At 38.9% G+C, this 15692-nt stretch overlaps 2 protein-coding genes across 7 annotated transcripts in view; both read left to right on the plus strand.

Moving 5' to 3' along the window:
• Window positions 1–2210, plus strand: part of DEPDC1 (DEP domain containing 1) — a 20364-nt gene extending 18154 nt beyond the window's left edge. For all 5 annotated transcript variants that reach the window (XM_077333369.1, XM_077333373.1, XM_077333372.1 and 2 more), the window contains one exon: window positions 1180–2210. In XM_077333369.1, the coding sequence (XP_077189484.1) occupies window positions 1180–1320 (141 nt within the window). In that variant the 3' untranslated portion in view covers window positions 1321–2210. The remainder of the gene's footprint in view (window positions 1–1179) is intronic.
• Window positions 2211–2353: 143 nt separating this feature from the next.
• Window positions 2354–15685, plus strand: RPE65 (retinoid isomerohydrolase RPE65). Of its 2 annotated transcripts, XM_077333383.1 has the most exons (14): window positions 2354–5524; window positions 6456–6538; window positions 7144–7294; window positions 7967–8074; window positions 8166–8307; window positions 9500–9647; window positions 10146–10227; window positions 11038–11170; window positions 11948–12087; window positions 13322–13451; window positions 13930–14044; window positions 14143–14237; window positions 15040–15151; window positions 15355–15685. In XM_077333383.1, exons 1-14 carry the CDS (start codon window positions 5514–5516, stop codon window positions 15504–15506), a joined length of 1602 nt encoding a protein of 533 aa, XP_077189498.1. In that variant the 5' UTR covers window positions 2354–5513; the 3' UTR covers window positions 15507–15685. The 2 variants fall into 2 exon arrangements, 1 of the variants encoding a protein (XP_077189498.1); XR_013230209.1 differs by lacking the exons at window positions 13322–13451; window positions 13930–14044; window positions 14143–14237; window positions 15040–15151; window positions 15355–15685 and adding an exon at window positions 10721–10764 and having other exon boundaries at window positions 11948–11964.
• Window positions 15686–15692: the final 7 nt, after the last annotated feature.

The following is a 15692-nucleotide window of genomic DNA, read 5'->3' on the forward strand; positions in this document are numbered from 1 at the left end:
TCATAGGCAAAGAAAATAGCCCCTTTCTGTTTGACATTCTCAGTGTGGTTGTGGGCATGCTCAGAAAGCTATCCTGAGCTTATGGTGAATCAGACTTAAATGTGTAAGACTGATAGGGAAGCCTGAGACTTGTATCCAATATGTTTCTCTGGTGGGCTGCTTGCCTTGATGATTAATTTTCTTCACTTCATTTATTATACCCGATATTTCTCTCCACTCATGACCGAAGCCTGTTTCCTCCTCCCCTCCCTTTCATTCTCGCCACATCCCTAAGAAGCCTAAGAGTGTGTGACTGGCCCGAGGACACTCCACAAGCTTCTGTGGCAGAGTGGGGATTGGAACTCCCAGATCCTAGCACAAAATTCTGATGACTATACCACGCTGCCACTGGCTGTCATGCCTACCCTGGGATGTTTTCTGGGCTGATATTTGTCTCCACTCATGACGCAAGCCTGTTTCCAGTCTCATACTGCAGTTCCTAAACAATTGTCAAAGTACAGGCATAGTAACAGCAGTCATTATTTGAATAGTCTTGCATTTATAGTAAGTAGGCATCAAGCCAACATGGGCAAGCAGCCATTACTGGCAGATGACTCTATACTCTTGCTAACAAATAACACTATACTGACATTCAGAAGGAAAACCAACATATATTATTTATGTTTATATACCACACTCCCTTTTGGCTCAGGATAGTTTACATTGTAACTCTTATAAAGCAATACAGTACAATTAATATCTTGATTCAAATATAAACATTTAACATTGAAAACTTGTAATGAAAGTGTAATTTAACAATCAACAATTTAGTTTGTCTGCACTGCAGTTACGTTCTCTGTTGGTGCAGTTGATGGGGCTTCTGGATAATGGTTGGTGGTTGTTTACTTGTCTTCACCAAAAGCCTTGTGGAAGAGCTCCTTTTTGCAGGCCGTGCGGAAGCTCTGGCAGGGCCCTGATGTCGTCTGAGAGCTCATTCCACCAGGTGGAGGCCAAAACCAAGAAAGCCCTAGCTCTAGTCATTGACAGACAAGCTTCCTGGAACATTGCATTATTGTCCAATAATAGGTAGTGAGTTTTTTGGTCAGCTGATAACATTTAATTGCTAAATTGGCAGGTGTACTGATCCTACTCTAGGAAATTCCAGTTTAAATAATTGGTATATCTTTTTCCCCCCACCAGTTTCAGAAAGCATACCCACAGATCTATCAGAGGAGATTTCCATCAACAGAAAGTGAAGCCATATTATTTGAAGACAAGCCCACAATTAAGCAGCCAATGCTCATTCTGCAAAAACCAAAGTTTTATAGTCTAAGACACTGATTTACATCTTTTGGAAGCTCCCTTGTAAACGGCCTTTGTGGGCAAGTATGCTGAAATGTTCTAAAATAGTCGAAAGTGAAAGTGACAGTGTTTACAAATGAACTGAGTAGCTGTAAATAAATAAAAAAACAAGTGTTTAAGTGAAATGAAGGCAACATCAAGTACAGCCACACTAACAGCCAAAAAGAAAGAACTGGCATAGTACTACTGGTGGTCTTGAGAAAACGAAGCAAATATGGCATAGCTGTTTGGTGTACCATTTCTGGAAAGGGTGCACTTTTTCAATACACCGATAAATTGTCCTTTGCATTCAGTTTTGATAAATATTAAATGGTTGGATCTTAAGTAAAAACATTGGGCTTGAACCTTGGTTTGGGTAACCCGACTGTGCATCTCTCCTACAATTTGCACTTATTGTTAATAGAATTATATGTATTTCCAAGTGATGTACCCAGTTGTGATGTAACACTGTTTTGACAAAACAGTGAATACTAGGAAGCATACAGCATGGTCACAGATGTTGAATAGAAAGGGGTGATCAAAATTCTGTTTACAATGCTGGCTATTTTTGTTGAATTCTAGCGTATGAAAGAGATGGCTGCTTTGCTTCAATAGCCATAAGGGCTGTTCATACCTCCCTTGCATTGGCACCACTGTGGGGTAAATTGAATCACAAGGTTTATGAGCCTTTATTTCATTTTTTTGTGTAATGTGCCAAGTCTGGGGTTTTTTGTTTGTTTGTTTTTGTTCAGTTCATGTCTGAATGTTCTGTTGTAAAAGTAGACTATATTTTTTGTGTGTTTATCTTCATTGTATTTACAGCATTGATATGTTATTTAAACTTACCTTTTGATTATATCTGTCAAAATAAATTGTTTAATAAACCTTGATTTAATGTGGGTATCTTGCTTTGAAATACGTTGGGGAAAGTGTGTGTTTCAGCTGTGTCAAAACTGAATTTTAGTTGTTGTTGTTGTTGTTGTTAGGTGCGAAGTCGTGTCCGACCCATCGCGACCCCATGGACAATGATCCTCCAAGCCTTCCTGTCCTTTACCATTCCCCGAAGTCCATTTACGTTTGCACCTGCTGCTTCAGTGACTCCATCCAGCCACCTGAATTTTAGTAGAAGGATCTAATTAGCATAAAATGAAGCATCTGGATTTGGGATCAATTTTACTTTTGCTTATTTCCTTGTTCCCTTCTATAAAACCCTCTGTAGCCATTTTTCTGCACCTCCATCAGCCACACACCTTCAGCTTTCCCTCCTACCGTCCTGTGGCAGCCTCTCCCCAGGAAAACTCTGTTGTTAAATTTTATTTCACATCTTAGATATTTCAATCCAGAATTTTTTTACCTCTGAACCTTGCCACTCAATATGTAAAAAACACCCCTATCCTTTTATTGAAATGCTAGTGCTGGTTCTAAGTACCACTTTTGCAGTTCTACTTAGGCATAATTTTTAGTATATTTTCCTTGATCCCCACATTAATGGATTCTTTTGATATCTTTACGGTATCGGTCCAGTTCTTCTGAGATACATATTGATAAATCTTTTTCCCTTGTATAAGTTGTCTTTCTGGATTCTATCAATCTGTAAATCACAGCTACCAATAGTTGCTTTTTTTCTTTGAGTGAGAATGCATTCAGACTTAGGGACTAAAGTAAAATATATATGCTACGATCTAGTCTCGAGATATTGAAAAAATGGAAGAAAAGCCCCATCCTCACATTTAATGTCTGGAAAGGGCTTAATTGTATAGTCCTTAATAAAGTCAATCATCCTTGAAGATTAACTGTATGCTTCTGTAAGTTCAGTACAATATATAGCAGATGTGCAGGGGGGAAATTGCAGGTCCAATTTCTCTTAAAACTAGTCAGTTTAAATAGGACTAGTTCTAGGGTAAATAGTGTCTTTCTTCTAAATTAAGCTGTTTAAAGGGCAATTTATTTCATACTGAGGCTGGCAAATAGGAATGGGGGTGAACCAGGAAAACGGTTCAGTTTGTGTCATGAACTCTCAGACAACAGAAAAAAATGGGTTCTATATGTGAGGTTTGAATGACCCAGTGCCCTGCTAGAGACCAAATGTGCAGAGGCTCTCCAGCTGTTCCAAGTTCAGTGAAGACAGCATTTACAGGATCAAAGTTATGCCCCTCCCCAAGAATGTGCTCCCAGGAAGGTGCTTTCTGGGGAAATGACAGGTTCAGCAGTGTGTAGAACAGACCCCCTGCAAGCTATGCACACCAAACTGCAGAGAACCTCACCCTGCATTTCAGTTGAGCAGAGATTGTCTGGAAGTGTATCCATTTATGAACCAATGAAAAGTTCATGCTGGCTGACCTGGCACAAACTTCTTTGTGAGCCAGTTCATGCCCAACCTTGCAGTAGCAATAATATAGTATTTGTTTAGCAACAGACACATGTGCTTTTTCTCATATTCTGGTTGTTACCTCCCCAAAAGGTTTTGAGAGTTCAAATTTTTCTGCAAATCTGGGGCTTTTCTCAGTTTTGTAGAAAGATCTGTCCTGTTTATCCATGGCGATGTTGAGAATTAGATTTCACATACAGTTTAATTTTTCTGGCTTGAGTCCTAAGTCCTGCCTATGGTTTAATCGAAGTGATCATTACCAGTCTTCCCCTCCCATTGCACACATTTCCTTAATTATTCTGGTACTTATAATGGTACTTATTTATTTTTAATGAATGCCATGGAATGCAGCATGGGTTTATACAAAGGAGATATTAGCAGAAATCAGTCCTCTCCATGTAAAAGCTGTTCTTCAAGTGGAGCAGGAGTGCATAGAAATGAAATCCTTGGGCTAATTCGCCCTTGTACTACATCCCTTACTGTTGACCAGGATTCCTAAGTGCTCAAAAGCAGCTTTTATGTGGCACAGGAAACAGGAGAAAGTAAAAAAAATCCCTTATGACAACTGTCCTCGCCATTGTTCTATGCTAAGTGAAGTTTCTGAGACTAAGCCCATAGTATAGATCAGCCTTTCTCAATTTCTTTTACTGTTGAGAAAACTTTGATACATTCTTCAGGCTTAGAGATACCCACCCACACCTACCCAGGGTTGAGAAAGTCTGGTTTAGGAGAATAAGGCTGTGATAAACAAAGTCAGTCCATTAAAATTAGTGAGATTTAATTGCAAGTTGATACATTTAAAACAGAGTGGGAATTAAGTGTTTTTGGAGTAACCTGACTACCTAAGACAGTGGTCCCCAACCTTTCTGAGGTTGGGGACCGGCAGGGCATCGGCCCGCGGGCCACGCCCACGCATCGGCTGCGCCCGCGCATCGGGCCGCGCCCACATGGGCACAGCCGGCCCTGATTCCCTCTCCCCGCCCTCCCGCAGTAAGAAGCTTCCCGGGCCGCAAGCTTGCGGCATGGGAAGTTTTTTACTGCAGGGGGGGGCGGGGAGAGGGAGCCGCGGCCCGGCACCAGGCCGCGGCCCGCAGGTTAGGGACCACTGACCTAAGAGTTCTGTATAACTAAAGACTACCTTTCCACTAATGTTTTGGTTAAATTATGCCTTGTTCTGTATTATGTACTCCCTAGACATAACTTTGACAACTGAGAAATAAAAATGGTTAACACACCAGGAGTTCATTTGGTGATCAGAAAAGCAGCACACATTATCAGTCTCACAAAAATATGCTGTGAGCAGAAGATAAATTAACAATTGCTGAAATCTTCTGCTTGGCATGTTCATCAGAGCCTCTCCAGAGAAGAGAAAGCAGTGCGCAATCCTGCATGTAATATGATAACTGGAGAAGCCTTATACAAATTTGGAGCCAGCAGTGTGCCTGCCTGGGGCCAATTTCTCTAAACTGGGAATTTGGGCACTGGGTAATGGTTGGTGCCAAGGAGCAAGCACGTTACAGGCTGTGTGACTATAGTCTGTTCTCCTTGTCCTTGTTTCTTTGTAATCCATTTCTGCTTGAGGATTTAGGTCTCTGGGAAACATTCAAAGACCTTTGAACAGCAGGACAAAATCTCATAAAGCTTCAGGAGGATTTGAGTAGTGAAAGATGCTTCTGTTTACTGGTAGCAAGCTGATTGGCTTCTGTGTTTTCTTAAAGCCAATGCTCCCTTCAGGAACACCTAGCATTCATATAAATGCCCAGTCCACATCTCTGACTGCTGTAGTCTACGCTTGGCTCAGGAAAGTTTCAATCTTACTGCAGACATGTACAACCAGTGAGTATCCTTTAGGTTTTTCTCAGATTGAATACCAACTAACAAAAGATACCATTGATACTTACTTATGGCAGCTGGCTAATTTTTCAGAAGCGAAAAAAGGATTGCATCTTCCCAGGTTTCTTGGTATCACAGGATTGTGATTTGAATCCTCAGAATTTTAGGGGGAGAACACCAGATATGAGAAGGCAGTTTGCAATGGATACTCATAGAACTGCAATTAGCTCTCCCTTATTCTTAGATTTTAAATACATAGAAATAGGTAAAGTATTACGCAGCGGCCAAAGAGCGCATTCAGGAGCTCTCAAAATCTACATATGCCCATTTCACAAACCACTTTTGAAACTCCCTAATGTTTAAAGTAGTATACTGTGGGTACAGGGAGCTGCTATTCAAGAAGCTCGTGTTCAGAGCCCTGCTGGATCCATTGGTCTTTGAATTGTGACCAGTTTGGTTGGGATCAGTTTAAGGAGGGCATTTTGTGTGTGTGTGAGTGTTCAGATTTTGATGACTGCCATCTTCCTGGAGTCTGGCACATGTGAAAATGGCTAATCTGTATATTTAGTTCTTACATAATGTGATGATCTTGAGGCGGAACTTGATGCAAGCAGTGTGTGTGGCCATTTTGCCTTTGGCTAATCTTGGTTATAGTCTGGAAACATGCAGCCCATCTCTGGAAACACAACTTACTGCCCTTGGCTGGAAAGAATTATAACTGCTTCCAAGCAGTGGGAATAAGATGATACATTTTGGCTGCAAAAACATTTCCTAGGAAGTAGTCCCACTGAAGTCATGCTTAGGACTGTACTGTCTTCAAATTCCTCCTTTTGGTTTAAGTCAATACAATTCCTGGCCAGCTTAAAGTTTACTCCCATCTTCTTCCCTCCCAATTATTCAAATGTGTGTCCCTGTCCGCTTTGACATCTTTCAGAGTTGAGCACCCAGCTGGGGGATACAAGAAGCTTTTTGAGACTGTAGAGGAACTGTCCTCGCCAATAACAGCTCATATTACAGGTGAGTGCTTTGCTAATGTTTTCTTTTCTTTTTTTTAACCTTGCTTTCAAGAACAGGATTCTGTTCACTGAGATAAAGAAGGTAGAGTTCGTCTCAGAGGTCTAGTGATATTGGAGGGAAGAAAGAGAGAGAAACCCCACGCTGTAAATGCAAAGGCTAATATAGAGGCTGGCTTCTTAAAAAAAATAGCAGTTATACACACTCACATTGTAATGCAGAATTAATTTCTGTGTGAACTCCAACTGGAATCTGGTGCTCAGTTTGGCTGCTGAAATCCCACTAAAGTCAAATCTAAACCTTGAATACTGTTACAATACAGCAAGTTTTCTTCAAGTATCCCCTGGATGCCCACTCTCCCATTTCTACCATCTATTACTCATTAGCACTGGGACAATATACAGGGGCATCATGGAAAGACTCTGTCTTCTGGTAATGACCAGTTGCTCACAGGCCAGATAAGAGCCCTGGACAGGCCACTTCTAGCCCACAGGCTGTATGTCTGACACCCCCGCCTTTAAAAATGTACTTCATACTACACAACTCCCGACATCTATTGTTTCTGAAGTGTTTTATTGGAGAACTTTGCTTTGCTCTCTTGGCAATAGGTAGTATTCCAGTTTGGCTCAAAGGCAGTCTCCTCAGATGTGGACCTGGATTATTTGAAGTCGGCTCAGAACCATTTTATCATCTGTTTGATGGGCAAGCGCTCCTTCACAAGTTTGACTTTAAGGAGGGCCATGTCACTTATTACAGAAGGTCAGTGCTCAGCAAGCAAGTGGTGCACGTCATAATCTCCAGTGTTGCCAATGAATGACAAGATGGTACCCTTTAGCTTCACCAGAATCTTCTGTTTTGTTTATATCAAAACTTGTCTTTACAATAATTCAGTTAAAAATTCATGTTAGGTTTTGGCCAATTTTATACTTCCAAAACCTATTTTAGTGTTTTTGGACAATGTATTTTAAAGCATGTTAAACAAATGAATAATTTGTGAATAATGGTATTCAGTAGTGAATAATTCCTGCTGAAGACCATGCAACAAGGATGCTTTGGATGTAGCTTTCAGTATTTGTGGATGCTCCTTAGCTTCGTTTCTCAATGTGGTGCCTCTTCCATTCTAGGGCTGGCAGTAACATGACTGTTGCTATCCCATGGCTGTTTTTGTTTGTAAACTGCTTGAGACTTCTTCAGTTAGTGAAAAGAAAATGGGATTAAAAAAATCTTCTTCTTCCCATATCAAAGAGCAATACAGAACAACAACAAATCATCACACAATCTACCCTAGCCCTATGGGCAGAAGTTGCCTACATTGGCCAAAACTGGCATGAGAGCAGCTTTAAGGAAGCAGCCACCATGCTACAGCTGGTAACATTTGATCAGGACCTACTGCATATATTTATAGCTCTTACAGTCTTGTTTTCTTCATAGGTTTGTCCGTACCGATGCCTATGTAAGAGCAATGACAGAGAAAAGAATAGTAATAACAGAATTTGGCACATATGCTTACCCAGATCCATGCAAGAATATATTTTCCAGGTAACAGAAAGTATATTGTTAAACTCATTTTCCCGCTACATGGTTTAGGAGGGGGGGGAAATCTTATTTTCTTGTTGGATGTCTTTGCCAGGTTTTTTTCATACTTCCAAGGTGTAGAAATCACTGACAATGCCCTGGTGAATGTGTATCCTGTGGGAGAAGATTTTTATGCTTGTACTGAGACCAACTTCATAACAAGAATTAACCCAGAGAATTTGGAAACAATTAAAAAGGTAAACTGTTGATAGATAAAAGCCAGAGGTGAATGAAAAATAGAAATTAACAACACTGAATATCTAACAAAACATGTAGGAAGAGCAGAATGATGTGGAATGCTTTGCCTTAAAAAATGGTCTGCTTGTATATAAGGTCTGAGGCAGAAGCCAAACTCCATTTTCTGATCAAATTTAATTCAAATGTTGGCCTCCTGCACCAAATGTTCTACTAAAAACATTTTCTCAGAATGCACTGGCCAGCGTCAGTCTGCCTGGTTATAAGAACTTATGAGACACTTGGGAGCAATACTGATCGTGACTCTGTAGATTGGGCATATTAGCATTTAGTCCAAGTGGCAGCAGACAGACTGGTAATTTTATAGAATTTGATATAAATGTGAAAGATACAGAATTTCTGAGAAGTAGTATTGGCAAAGACAATTAAGACACAAATTATCAATAGCAATGAAGTCAATTAAAGGAATCAGATTCTGGAGGTCCTGCTCAGAGAATTCCCAGGGCCCTCTACCTTTCTCTGCCCACCATCAGGCCCCTACTCACAACCCCTTTCCCTTCCATCCACCCTCATGCATGTCCTGCCTCTTCCCACTTGCAAAACCTTCCACTGCCCATGATCACAGCTGCCTTGAATAACTTGTCCTTATGTATTCTTTGAACATTTACTTCCTAATTCCAAAGACTAACAATTTTCCTGCACATTGGTTTGTTTCTATAGATTGTGTGACAAACAGACTACTTGTGTAAAATGTCATTCCCCCACCCCCAAAAAACATTTTCCACTGGGTAAAAACAATTTCAAATAAATCATATTCCCGTTCTCCAAAGAAGTCATTGTAGTTAACCATATGTATTTTCTTATAAACTATCTTTCTAGCAGCTATTTCAACCACTCAGAACTGTCTAAATGTAATAATTTGTGATGAATTGCTAGATAATGTTTAAGTATCTAGGAGAGTAATGAGGTTTATCATGTCAAATGTTGTTCACATTCATGTCTAAGAGAAGATGATTCCATTTTTCTCAGATGATTTCCCCTAAAAATCTTGGGAAGTATGCCTACAGTTGGTTCAGAATATAGCTCCAGAGCTTAGTCGCTCAATTAAAGCATTATGGCTTATGGAAAGAACTACGTACACAAGAATGTACAGAATTTTTCCCAACTAAGTCAGCTCTTTGTTTCATTTCTTAGGTGGATGTCAGCAAATATGTTTCAGTCAATGGGGTGACAGCACATCCTCACATTGAAAATGATGGAACAGTTTACAATATTGGTAACTGTTTTGGAAAGAATTTTTCACTTGCCTACAATATTGTGCGGATCCCTCCCCTGAAAGCAGGTTTGTTCATTACCAAAAAACACCACTGTGTTTCAGAACATGACTGAACATTTATTTCTTCCGTTTACCAGTTAAATCTGCTTGTGTTGTAGTTTTGACTGTTTAGGTGATAGCATTGCCATATCTTATATATAGGTTGACATTTTGAAAGATTTTTTTATTTTTTTTAAATATAATTTTTTATTTTTATATATAGAAAAGAACAAGGAAAGAATATATTGGATTACAATATCACCCCTCCCTCTATCCCCCAAAGTCCCCATTTGCTTGAAATTTCGTTTTGCCAAATATTCCAAATATATCTGTTGCCTGTAAATATAAAAACAAAGCAACAACAACAAAGATTTTTATGGAGTCAATGAAAGAAGTTTCCTTAATTACAAGAACCCATGCTTGGGTTGAAAAACAAAGAGGCATTCTTATACAGTTATCATTGACTAGCTTGTGCAGGAGAAATTGCTTGAGTGGATTTTGCCCTTGAATTCAATCTTCTTTCAGAAAAGAAAGACCCAATTACCAAATGTGAAGTGGTTGTTCAGTTTCCTTGCAGTGACAGATTCAAGCCATCTTATGTTCACAGGTAAATTCTAATTCCTTATATAAATAAATTATATTAACAGATGGCTATCTAGACCTACACAATAGAGGTAAAATAAACTGTAGCAAGACTCTACTGTCGCTTTAGTGGCTGAGGTACAAAAAGAGAGACTAGTTTAAAACAAGGGCAAATCAAAAGGGTCCTTAATCCAATCAGAGTGGATGAGGACCATTCCGAACTGTGAATAGACAGGCTAAAATAGGATTAATCTAGGGATGTTGGCATATATGTAATTTTATTGTCACATACTCTTATGCAACCCAACCACACAACCTAATAACATCAGCTTTACCATCTTGGTCCCATCTGGCTGCTCATCCTCCAATCTAGTATCTGCCAGTGTGTATCAACAGTGCCCTTCTATTCTCTACACTGGTAGGAAAAGTAAAACCATACTCAAAAGAACAAATGGTTCAAATCTGACATGAACAATTGAACATTCATTAGCCAATGGGTGAATATTTTAATCTTCTAGGGCATTTGGTGCTGATCGAAGTCCACCTACAAAGAAACTTCAAAGTAAGAATGCAGTCGAAAATCGCTCAGATAGTATTAAACTGTGCTATTCTTAAATTAGTATTTTTAGAAAATATACCCAAAATGCAAAGGAATTGACATGTTAAGGAACCATTTCATGTTGACAGGAAAACATGAAACCAGCAACTAGAATTGAAAAGCCAAAGAAATGTGCAATGATCCAAAAACCTGCAGTTGAATTTTGTTTGCTGTCATTTTCATAAATATAAAGCATTGCTATCTGATAGATACTATTCTCATTATGTATTTGAATAGTTTTGGGCTGACTCCAAATTATATTGTGTTTGTTGAAACACCTGTGAAAATCAACCTGCTGAAGTTTCTTTCTTCCTGGAGTCTCTGGGGAGCCAACTACATGGACTGCTTTGAGTCTAATGAAAGCATGGGTGTAAGTGAAGTTATTCATATTTATTTTCCATAGTTTTATACTGCTTTTTAAACCAAGAATGCTTCAGGAGTTTCTCTATGCTAAAAAAGTTAGGCAAGGGTTCTCTAAAACAGGCTGGCAGGGGCTCATGGGAATTGTAGTCCATGAACATCTGGAGGACCACACGTTGACTACCCCTGCTCTAAAATATGATAAAGCATCTTATGAATCTCAATCAACAGCAATTTAATGCCAGTTCTTAAAATTCTTGTACTAAATCTCAACAAATAAAAAAATCACTTTGATTTACATGGCTCTGAGGTGATCAATAAATAAACGTAGGTTTGTTTCTAGGGCCAGCTTTCTCAACTGGAGTTTGCCAAATGGGTGGGGATTATTTTAAAATATATTTTTTGAAATTTTTAAAACATTTATCGGGTGACATGACCATATATGGTCATGTCAACCCACCCAAATGATAGGCCTGGAGGGGGGGAGGGGGACTCCAGGTAGGTGTGTATATAGCTATACTTCCCAATCATATTCTGCATGATTGCAACACTTCTAGTGTTTCTCAAAGCCTGAGGAATGTTTCAGGGGTTTCTCAACAGTAAAAAAGTTGATAAAGGCTGTTCTAGGGAAAGTGAGGTACACTATGCAAAAGTAACATAGGTTCTTTCTGGTGGAAATCAATCTAACATTACCTGCCACCATTGTTAAAAAGAATATGGAAGTACATATAGCAATAACTGCCTCTTTGTTTTGCAAGATGAACTGTCTGACTTATTATATTTTTAGGTCTGGATGCATGTAGCTGACAAGAAAAAAGGGAAATACCTCAACATCAAATACAGGACATCATCCTTTAACCTCTTTCATCATATTAATACTTATGAAGATAATGGATTTCTGGTTGTTGACCTATGCACCTGGAAGGGGTAAGATTCTGGCACTGAAAACGCTGCATTCAAAGCTCCGGTGTCCAAATAGAACCTAAAAAGAAAACAATATTCAAGTGGCAATGTATTTACAAAATTTGTTTCCTTTAGATACCAACAACATTTATTCCAGCATAATAATTTTATGAGTCAGAGCATACTTTATCAGATGCATGAAATATATGTCCATGAGGCCGTTGAAATATATATTGAAGGATGCAAACAATAGAAACGGGGAGAGATATTACACAGAGAGGCCAGTTTAACAGAAGATCCAATCATGACTATAATCAGTCCATTCACTGTGAAGATCACTCCTAAGGACAACTTTTAAAAATAATACTCAGAAATAATTTTGTTTTGACAAGGCTTTGTGTTTAGGATTAAAAATCAGTTATTCTACTGGAATTCAAGATCAAACCAGATGAAACACTGAACGATGTATCTGGATTGGAGTTCTTAATGAGAAGAGCAACTATGTGTGCCTCCCATTCAGAGTATGACACCAGAGGGTAACAAAGGACCATTTAAATACACATTATTTTCTCACACTATAGTTCTATTGGCCCAACAGGGTTGCTGACAGCATACAGCACAAATGGCAACAGCAAAAATACGCAGCACAAATGGCAGCAGCAGCTGTCACTTGAAAACATCCATTCATAGGTCACCCAAATAGTCATCTAGTTGAGACCTCATTTCCAGATGCAACCTAAGGTGCTTTAATCTAATTCTGCAACAGATTTAGGTTTAACCTCATGCTATTAAATTTCCCACCTTCTATAAGAATTTAAGATCAGATTTCAGCTTGACTCCAGGATGTCTTGAGAAAACCACAAGTCCAAAATTAAGACGAACATTTTCCAAGGCTAGATTCAATGCCCTTCCCTTGGCAGTTTTACAGGGCACACCCACACTCTTTCAGCACACCCACACTCTTTATCATCTTTAAATTATCATTACTAATCACTTATGCCACATTGTTATAATTGTTGGAATTCACTAGTCAATGGACCGTAAATAAATTGATGATGATGCTATTAAATTTAGATGATGGTTAGAGAACCAGACATTGGCCTGTTCTCCAGTGGATGTCTGCTTATTTGTCATAGTTGTGATAACTATACCTATTAAGAAAACTGATGCTGTATGGATCAATAACAAATTCCACCAACTGTATTTTAAAATAATTTTAAATAAAGCTGATTTTAATGTTAATTATGTCATTGTACAGGTATGAGTTTGTTTACAATTACTTATATTTAGCCAATTTGCGGGAAAACTGGGATGAAGTGAAAAGAAATGCACAAAAAGCTCCTCAACCTGAAGTTCGGCGTTATGTCCTTCCCCTAAATATTGAGAAGGTAATTGCCAATTACAGGTTCATTTATTTGAGAATATCAAGGCCTAACTTTTGAAAATCCCATATGAATGGTCTGAATGCTGACTTCTAATTTTTTGTTATATTTGTTGGGAAATAAATGAGAACTGGTTTAGCATTGTTTAAAATCCAGGCTTATAGGGAAGGAATCTCTGAAAGATCCACATGCCCACACTCAAAAGTGGTAGCAAAAAGGAGTTTGGCTGAAGACCATGAAGGTTTCCGGTGCCTTCTGGAGTGGGGTGGAAGAGGGGGCATGGCAACAAGCCAGATTCATGTCCATTTACAAACCAGCCTCTGCTTTGTTCAGTGTCACAGTGCAGTAATGGGTTCTGGGTTTTGGTTACACTTCAGCAGTGACAGAACCTTGAGAGACGGGTGCAATGTTGAGGAACAGTATAAAGTACTGGAAGTATAACACTGGATGCTTTAGTATTTTCCTGCCTCTTTCACTGTCTCAGGCTGACACAGGCAAAAATTTAATCACCTTGCCTAACACAACTGCTACTGCCGTACTACGCAGTGATGAAACAATCTGGCTGGAACCAGAAGTCATTTTTTCAGGACCTCGTCAAGGTAAGATTAACCTCAACTTCAGCCACAGGAAACAAAAGTAGCTGAGTAAAGTCAAATGATTGAAAAAATTTTCTGTAAACATCTCTCTTGTTTTATAGCGTTTGAGTTTCCACAAATAAACTACACAAAGTATTCAGGAAAGCCCTACATGTATGCATATGGACTCGGACTGAATCACTTCGTTCCAGACAGGGTAAACATTACATGCTAATGTCTGCACTAGGCAAAACTCTTGCTCTAGCGTAAAGGTGAAAAGATGAATGCAAATCCACAATCATTCTCATGGCCAGGACTAGCATTGATATAGATGTACCAAAGAACAATTTTTCATACCTGTTTTCTCTCCACCAATGCTCAGCAGCAATTTGAATTACTGAATCATTACGTTGGTTGCAATTTATGACCAATAAAAAGCAATCTGGTTTAACGCAAACTTGAAATATATTTTAATATTTATTCCAATCCTGGCCTGCCTAAGTATGTGTGTATATAAAAGCTCAAATCAGCAAAAATGTTTTTTTTTCAATTCCATTTAAAAGTAACATAGATAACAGTTTATGTGCATGCAGTACAATGCAGGTTCTATACATTGCACAAGGCGTATACATCCATATGCATAGCAGGCAGTACAGCTCTGTCTGCTGCTCTGAAGTTTCTCAATTCTAGCCAACAGATAAGCTACCATTTCTTCCCAGAACAAGGCTACCAATAATACCAACATGAAAGGATAATATTAAATAAGACTCAGTTCTCTTAATGGCTTCTAACATATGAAAGGACAAAGTAACTTTTAATTGATATTGTATCATTTAAATGTATTCATACAGTAATATTTCATAGCATACTCTGATGAACAATAAGGGGAAAATTATGGATAAAAGTTAATTGACACGACCTTGTAATATCAACAAAGGTAGTAGTGAAGGTTTCTGTCTGATTAGCCCTTGTTACCTTCCAATTAACATTCAGTAATAATTTCTCTTTATTTTTTCCAGCTTTGTAAGATGAATGTTAAAACTAGAGAGACATGGGTGTGGCAAGAAACAGATGCATACCCTTCTGAACCAATCTTTGTTTCTCAACCAGATGCCCTGGAAGAAGACGATGGTAATGTCTTTATACAAGTCCATTACACTCTCCTGTCTCTGTGGGGTCAGGTGGGGCCTCTGAAAGAGAAATGTGGTTTGTCCCCACCAGATTTTAACTGATGAACTCATCATGGTTTTGATCAATAACTGTAATTGTAGCTGTTTTAGTGGTGGAAATGAGTGCCTCTTCATTTGGGTAATTCCTATTTATTTTTTATTCAGGTATTATCTTGAGCATTGTCATTAGCCCTGGCAGTGGACCAAAGCCAGCCTACCTTTTGATCTTGAGAGCACAGGACATGAGTGAACTTGCCAGGGCTGAAGTAGACATAAATATTCCAGTTACTTTTCATGGAATGTTCAAGAGAGCATGACAGCAGCTGTGAGTCCATCACCACTGGCACCTGCCTTTCAGAATAATGGAACTCAGACCCACTGTGGACAGTGACTTGTTAATTTAGTAAGACTAACACTTCAAAAAGGGGCAAATCTACATAATTTAAACATGCTTTTGTGAACCTTGTATACCATAAAGGTTTTTGGAAATTGTCAACATTGTG

The sequence above is a fragment of the Paroedura picta genome, chromosome 4 (assembly GCF_049243985.1).
Source record: "Paroedura picta isolate Pp20150507F chromosome 4, Ppicta_v3.0, whole genome shotgun sequence".
Lineage (NCBI taxonomy): Eukaryota > Metazoa > Chordata > Lepidosauria > Squamata > Gekkonidae > Paroedura > Paroedura picta.